The 8,434-nt window shown below is 42.4% G+C and overlaps 1 protein-coding gene across 1 annotated transcript in view; it reads left to right on the top strand.

Moving 5' to 3' along the window:
- The first annotated feature begins 4,818 nt into the window (after positions 1 to 4,818).
- LOC104951744 (cleavage and polyadenylation specificity factor subunit 1-like) overlaps positions 4,819 to 8,434 on the top strand; it is a 4,700-nt gene continuing 1,084 nt past the window's right edge. Inside the window, exons 1-6 of the mRNA XM_010778476.1 lie at positions 4,819 to 4,824; positions 6,495 to 6,584; positions 6,673 to 6,819; positions 7,124 to 7,276; positions 7,516 to 7,632; positions 8,271 to 8,361. Coding sequence (XP_010776778.1) covers positions 4,819 to 4,824; positions 6,495 to 6,584; positions 6,673 to 6,819; positions 7,124 to 7,276; positions 7,516 to 7,632; positions 8,271 to 8,361 — 604 coding nt within the window. The remainder of the gene's footprint in view (positions 4,825 to 6,494; positions 6,585 to 6,672; positions 6,820 to 7,123; positions 7,277 to 7,515; positions 7,633 to 8,270; positions 8,362 to 8,434) is intronic.

The raw sequence follows: 8,434 nt of genomic DNA, 5'->3' as shown, positions 1-8,434 counted from the left end.
CACACACGACACACACGCACACAACACCCACACACAGCACACACACACACCCACACGCCCCCCCAACTTCTTCGCACAAACATAAACGTATACTTTACAGGACCCTGAATGCCTGCTTCCGTGTTCCCAGTCAAGACCGTCCTACTTGGTGTTGGTGGTGTGGGTGTTGTGGTGGGGTGTGTGTGTGTGTGTGGGGGTGTGTGTGGTTGTGTGTGTGTGTGTGTGTGTGTGTGTGTGTGTGTGATTGTGTTTGAGACAGAAAGAATAATGTGGTGGTGTTTATAAAGTCACTTTACTTCACAAAAATGCAACGAGTCCTCCACTTTACTACAATAGACCACAACTACCGAAACCAAACAATAACAAAATAGGAAACACAATAAACAAAGGAAAACAAAGAAAACAAAAATGGACACAACAACAAACAACAACTAGTCCAAAAGAAAAAATATAAGTCAAACACTGAGATGACCCACATACATTAAAGAGGTACAAAAAAAAAAAAGAAAAGATGACAGAGAACACGACGACGTGGAGAAAAGTGGGAGCCAGACAATTAATGGTCCCAGGAGCAGCGAGACCAACCAAATCGACCGGCCGAGACAACACTAACAGAAAAAAAGGAGAATCTACTAACCAGGCTGCGAATGGATAGTGCATGTTACCGACCTCGTATTTCCATCGCTTGTGTTTTGGTGTCTATTTGCCATGTAATGTTTTAAAGTTTAATTTGTCTATTTGGTGACCTTTCGTATTTTCGTGTAACCAAAGCTATACGAATTTGAAAACCCTCAACCTCAAGTAACAAGAGTCACAGAGGAGAAAGGAAGGAGAGACTCAAGACGGACCGTTGTGTATTCGCGAAGACAGAAAACAGCCTGGGCGATTTACTAAACGGTGGGCCGTCGAGGAGGTGGAGGTGTGAGTGAGAGACCTTAATCAGTGTATACCCAAATCATTTTCACGAGGTCATTAATTTAGCACAGGTTGCTCACACAAAATTTCTTGTCGTATTGCGTGACTCCGTTTGTTACTTGAAAAAGTCCCGCCTCCTAATAAAATAATAAAAAAAGCAAAACCAATCAAATAATATAGGCGAAAACGGCGGGCGGCGAGACATCATACATATTAAAAAATCTACAACACGATATACCAACGAGAATATAAAGTAGATCCGAAAAAAAAAAAAAACATATCCCAAAGCATATCACGAGAAAATAACACCCAACAACACACACCAGAACACACAACAACACTTCCAACCAAGAACCAACAAAAAATCAAACACTAACCAAGACGAGCACATATATGCAAAACACTAACCAACGTCCACCGAGTCATAAGACTAGAAGTTTACAAGAACAGCACGATAAACAAAAAAAGACTAACCAACAAGTACACAAAAGAGGAAACCTACACACAACAAAGACCAATATAAGCAACACCAATAAAACCAATCTATACAGAACAAACACACACACAACACACCACCAAAACACAACACACACACACACCACACACACACACACACCCACACCACACACAACCACCAACACACACACACACACACACAAACACACACACACACACACACACCACACACACACACACACACACACACACACACACACACACACACACACAACAAAACACACACACGAATTGGTTGTGAATCAAGTTTCTGTTCTTCCACACAATGTACGGATCTCCCACACACCACAGCATTTTACCTGTGCACACACAATTTCTCAACATTTCCTTTCACCCTGCCTCCCCTTGCATTTCTTTCAGTAAATTTCTGTCAATAATCTACAAAGCTACTTCTTATCTACCCACTACTTTATTCGTTTTATACTAGGAGAGAAGGAGAGAGGAGAGAGAAGCAGAGAGAGAGCGGGGAGAGAGGAGAGAAGGAGAGAAAGAGAGGCAGAGGAGAGAGAGAGGAGAGAGGAGAAGACGGAGAGAAAGAGAGAGCAGAGGGAGGGAGGAGAGAGGAGAGAGCAGAGGAGAAGGTAGAGAGAGAACAGGGAGAAAGGAGAGAGCAAGGAGACAGAGAGAGAGGAAGAGAAAGGAGAGACAGAGGAGAAGCAGAGGGAGAGAGGAGAGACGAGAGAGAAAGGGAGAGAGAGGAGAAGGAGAGGGAGAGGGAAGGGAGGAGAGAAGAGAGGAGAGAGAGAAAGAAGAGCAGCAGGAGAGAGAGGAGAGAGCAGGGAAGAGGACGAGAGAGGAAAAGTAAGAAGGAGGAGAGAGAAAGAGGAGGGAGGAGAAGACAGAGGAGAGAAGAGAAGGCGAGAGAGAGGAGCTAGGAGAAGAACGACGAGAGAGAGAGCGAGAACATCTCATGTGTAGGTCCACGCCATGGCGATGAAATTAGAATGTTAAAGTCCTTACAAAACCATGCAATGTAAAAAATTTACAAATGAATACGCAATAAGATACAATATAAATTCCATATAAATAGTAGTAACATATATATATATAATAAATATAAAACATTACATACAAAGAACACAACACGAATATCAAAGCAATAACGAAACATAATATATCAATGAGAATACGAAAATTAAAAACAGGAACCCCCTAAAACAAGAATCCCCCACGTTTCACAGTTCTATATTGTTATTTAAGTGTCCGGCTACCGTTCAACAACCTCCCCTGTCTTCTTTCTGACTTCACTCTTTACTTCCTTACCTAAATCTCGCCGCTTACTTCCATTTTCTTGTTTTACTTTTTCTCTTTTTTCTCTCTTTCCTACCTATTCCAACTTACAGGAGTCCGACTTCACGACGACCGTCTGTCGTGTCGTCCCTCTCCAATTTCCAGTGGCGAGACGTCTTGCCAGTGTGTGTGTTGTGTGTGTGAATGCGGAGTCAGACGGAGCGTCGTTAGACTGACCAAGTGCCGTGACGACAGTACAACTTTGGGGGCACTTAGCCAAGGACCCCCCCTGCAGTGCTCCTCCACACGTCCTTGCAACAATTGACAAGACTCTTTTAAGTGAACAATGTAAAGTATTTCCTGATTAACAAAATTTTGGCAAAGAATTATACTAAGTTGAAAGTTAGAATTTGTTAAGTCCTATCTCTTTACGGAGCCACCTAGACGGTACGATCCATAATGAATGAAATGTGTTTAAACAACTTAAGACTCTAGCGACGTACCAAAAGTCCGTTAGGTCTCCAACAATTAAGAACGATTTTCTGGCAACGATTCCTCTTGTCTGGCAACGATTCCTCCTACTTCTCTGTAAACGTCATATAGTCAGGCGTCTATTCTTCAGGATATGTTAGAATTGCAGACTTTTTATGTAAGAAAATAATTTATACCTCGCCGTACTTTAAAGAACTAGTAAAGTATTTGTTTAATGTACATATAATACACAATTTGACGGATATGCCTTCGTGAAACCTTAACGCGAGAAACAGATTTACACGGGAAAGGTTGATTGATCCGACCAGGACTAAGTACCTACCGATTTGACATCTTCTGTCTGTCCTTCTTGCGATTCCCTTGTCGCTTCTTCTGTCTGTCCTTCATTTGTGGATTTCCCTTGTCGCTCTCTGTCTGTCCTTCATTTGTGCTATTCCTTTGTCGTCTCTTCTCCTGTCTGTCCTCAGTGTATTTCCCTCTGTCGCGTCTTCTTCTGTCTCCTTTCATTCGTGATTTCCCTTGTCGCTCTACGTCTGTCCTATTTGGATTTCCCTTGTCGCTTCTTCTGTTCGTCCCTTCATTTGTGATTTGCCTTGTCGTCTTCTGCTGCTGTCCCTAATTGTGTGATTTCCTGTCGTTCGTCTTCTTCCTGTCTCTCCTTGTATTTGTGATTCCCTTGCTCGTCTTCTTCTGTCCTGTTCCTTCATTGTCGGTGATTCCCTTGTCGTCCTTCTCTGTCTGCACTTGCATTTGTCGATTTCCCTTGCCGTCTTCTTCACTGTCGCCTCATTGTATTTCCTGGTTGTCTTCTGATGTCTGTCATCAGTTGTGATTCCCTTGTCGTATGCTTCTGTCTGTCCTCATTTGTGGATTACCTTGTCGTCTCTTCGTGTCTGTCCTTCATTTTGTGATTTCTCGTAGCGTCGTCGCTGTCTCCCTCCATTTGTGATTTCCTTGTTGTTCTCTGTCTGCCTATCATGTTGTGAATTTCCTTGTGTCTCTCTCTGTCCTTCATTGTGATATCCCTTGCCGTCTTCTTCTGTCCTGTCCTTCATTGTTGATTTCACACACACACACACACACACACACACACACACACACACACACACACACACACACACACACACACACACACACACACACACACACACACACACACTTTGTCCTTGGGCAGCAGCAGCAGCAGCAGCCGTTGGCCGCTCTAAACGACATTAAGCGTAGGTGACTGTAAACTTGGGTAATTATGATAAATGTGAGCGATTATGACGAATTATTCCCCTCCATTGTACTAATAGCGTAATTAGCAACAATAATCAAAGACTTATGATGTTGAAATAAGGCGACGCCGCGGACAATTAGACCGCAAGGAGCTAATAATGGAGAACTTATGGTGTTTTCCTGCAGGGCGGAATCACTGTTTGAAATGTGGGTGTTTTTCTCATTTTTCTCTCTGATGAAAGAAAATTGAAATAAATACTCAATTAACGCCAAGCTTTTCTGTTGAATGACGTCAATGCAAATGAAATTAAGTCACGGCAAATTGCTGCAGGTGTTGTTTGGTCCTTTGAGTCGAGTTTTACGACTGAAAAGTTAACTCTAAACACGTGGCAGAAAGTGAAAACTACGATGTCAAACGCAGCGAAGAACAAAGCCTCGGTTTAGATGATGAGGGTAAAAGGACATGAATAATACAAATTCATAATATCCTCCGTTGGTTGTCTGTCAGAGGTGTCATCATCATGTGGTCATGCAGTTTGGAGGACGGGAGGTTTTTGAACGCTCGCCCTCTTGGTGTGTTCAAAAGTCACTTTGACATCAGAGATTTCTGACTTCTAAACACAAGAAAGGACCAGATTATCTCGATGATGCATTCAAGGATACTCTGACATTGGAGAACTTTTGGAAAGAGTTGTGCATTGATGAGTTGTTTTTTGGGGGGATATTAAACCAAGGAGACTAAATAAATAACAAGGAAATGTTTTTAAAACTTCACCGCCGTCAAACCACTGCCTTGAGACACTGACATTACTTCAAGTAATAACGTTTGAATTGTTATATATGTTAATGTTGTTTACCTTCAAGTCGTAGTGTTGTACCGTAGATGTTATACGTTTAAAGACAGTCATGCATCTGATTACCAACATATTGACATATCTAAAAAAGGTTTTGTTGACTTCCAAATACTATAAAAAATCCTCAATCTCAATGATGGATTCAAGGAGCCTCGGACTTTCAAGATCTTTTGGAGTCATTTTTTTGGGGTGAGGGAAATCAACCGAGACCAATGAGTTAACTAAAAACAAAAAACGTTAGATTAACTACAAGTTGACAAAAGTGAAGTCCACTTAACATCAAAGAATTTATGTTAAAACTGAAAATCTGCTATGCTATGACAAAATATATAGATTAATGTCCACATCCTGCTCATGACAAGAATACACTCTAAATGTACCAACACTTAATTGTGTGCAAATATCACTAATTTAGTAGGTTTGTTCTCAAAGTATTAGGAAATGTGAAATTAGCTGTTAATGACATTAATCATAGAGTGGTGCAGTGACGAGTCCTAAAACCAGGAAGTGAGTCAGCATGTCACCACTTCCTGTTCCCTGGTCTCAGAGCCAATGGGATCTCTCCGTAGGATTTTGGAGAATATCTGGAAATAAGGTCTGTGGTTGAGACACATTGAAGAGACGGATCACGTTTTGTTCTACATTAAATCCATCAGCAGTGACCCCACTGGTGATTTCTGAAGAGTTGACGTGTCTGAAAAACGATGGTTGTTACCAAGTGGCTGAATAGGACTACAGAGGTCGTGGAGGTCGTTGTACGTCATTACGCCGAACACGTAAACACTCCTCTAAGTTAGTTTGCCCTGTTCTGCTTGAAAGCAAGTACCTGCCTCCTGCAGACTGTTCAAACAAACGCTTCAACTTGGACCATTTAGAATCTGTATGTTTGAACATGGATCTTAAGTTGGCGTGACGTTGAAGCAGCGATGTAGTTCCTTTATAGCATAACGTTAGCATTTTGCTTCTGGCGACTAGATTTATGATTAGAAAAGGATAAAAATAGGGTAGACATGTGGAGATTATCCGGCTGAACAAAACGTGATCCGTCTCTTCAATGTGTTTCAAACACAGACCTTATTTTTAGCTATTTTCCAAAATCCTATGGAGAAATTGCATTGCGTTTTGTCGAAGGAACCAGAAGGAGTTTACTTCCAGGTTTCAGGACGCGTCAGCACTCTATGGGTTCTTGTTTTATAGATCAAAGGAGAACATCTTCTTGTAATGTTCTTGTTGTCTAGATCTATAAGAGGAAATGCTCTTGTTTCCTAGGTCCACGTGGAGCAGGAGCTTCTGATCTACGAGGCGTTCCCGTACGATCAACAGCAGCCACAGAACAACCTGAAAGTGCGCTTCAAAAAAGTAAGATCTTAACACCGATAAAGATGGACATCATGGAGTGACATTTGAACAAAGTGGATGTTAGCTGTGCTTCTTTACTTCTGCACAGGTTCCCCACAACATCAACTTCAGAGAAAAGAAAACTAAGGTTAAGAAAGATAGGAAGGCGGAGAGCGGAGCCACTGAGGACAGCGTTTCTGTGAAAAGCCGGATCGCCAGATTCAGATACTTTGAGGACATCTCGGGATACTCAGGGGTGAGGATGAAAAGAAGAATAACAGCCGTGTTGTGACAACATTTAAATATAAGGAAATAATGGTATAACTATATCAATAAGGCTGAAACGATATCCTGGGGAAAATACACAAGCGAAATGGAGCAGTCAGTAAAGTCATATATACAAAATAGATGAATACATTATAGTTAGCTGTTATTACATACTTCTTTAATGGAAGAATTTCCCAGGGCAGCCCTACTTGATTATTTGCCACCCTTTTATACTAAGTTAGATTTTACAGGTGTGTTTTCCATCATCGTACTAGCTCTCCTCGTTGTTTCAGGTGTTTATCTGCGGGCCGTCTCCTCACTGGATGCTCGTCACGTCCCGCGGAGCCATCAGGCTTCATCCAATGACCATCGACGGATCAATAGAGTCCTTCGCCCCCTTCCACAACATCAACTGTCCCAAAGGGTTCCTCTACTTCAACAAACAGGTACACACACACACACACACACACACACACACACACACACACACACACACACACACACACACACACACACACAAACACTTTGATAGTATTCGTTGGGGCTTGCCTTCACTGTCACTTCCACAAAGAGAAAAAGAGAAACAAAAACATAACCTTGTAATTAAATGATTATACTGTGTGTGTGTGTGTGTGTGTGTGTGTGTGTGTGTGTGTGTGTGTGTGTGTGTGTGTGTGTCCTTCAGGGCGAGCTAAGGATCAGCGTCCTGCCCACCTACCTGTCCTACGACGCCCCCTGGCCCGTCAGAAAAATCCCCCTGAGGTGCACCGTGCACTACGTCGCCTACCATGTGGAGTGCAAGGTAATATCCTCTCACACAGAAGAAGACACACACATTTAAAAATGTTAATAATCCCTCGTCCCCGACTTGAGCTTGAATCTCAGGATCCATTTATCTGTGATCCTCTCCAGAATGGAAGTAGTCATCACATACAGAGCATCAACTAGTTCCTGAACAGTGTCCTTCACATGCTGATATCCAAGAGAGGGAGTTACTCAGTCACAAGATGGAGGAATAGAAAGCAGTATTCAATGTTTACTTCAGATTAGCTCCACGTCAGAAATGATCATGCTTGTCATATGTCTCTCTCCATAGAGGCTGAATCATCATGTTAATCACATAGCTATCATATGCCTCAAACAGTCCTGATGCTCTTCTAGGTAATCACACATCCTGTCATGTTCACAGCTACAGTTGGGATACCTTTGTAATCATGTTACTCTCATGTTGGAAGAGGACATTCAGTATCCACACACACACACACACACACACACACACACACACACACACACACACACACACACACACACACACACACACACACACACACACACACACACACACGCACACCTCCACCATGCGAAGTAACAGCGTGTCGATCACTTTCAAGAGTTGGAGAGAGAACAGGAAAATCATTTTTATTTTATTTTCTCTTTTAGGTGTACGCTATTTGCACGAGTGTGAAAGATCCGTGCACACGCATTCCCAGGATGACGGGAGAGGAGAAGGAGTTTGAAACCATAGATCGAGGTCAGACACACACACACACACACACACACACACACACACACACACACACACACACACACACACACACACACAC

The sequence above is a fragment of the Notothenia coriiceps genome, unplaced genomic scaffold, assembly GCF_000735185.1.
Source record: "Notothenia coriiceps isolate Sejong01 unplaced genomic scaffold, NC01 NC01_scaffold00019001, whole genome shotgun sequence".
Lineage (NCBI taxonomy): Eukaryota > Metazoa > Chordata > Actinopteri > Perciformes > Nototheniidae > Notothenia > Notothenia coriiceps.
This window is presented reverse-complemented; position numbering and strand designations above follow the sequence as displayed.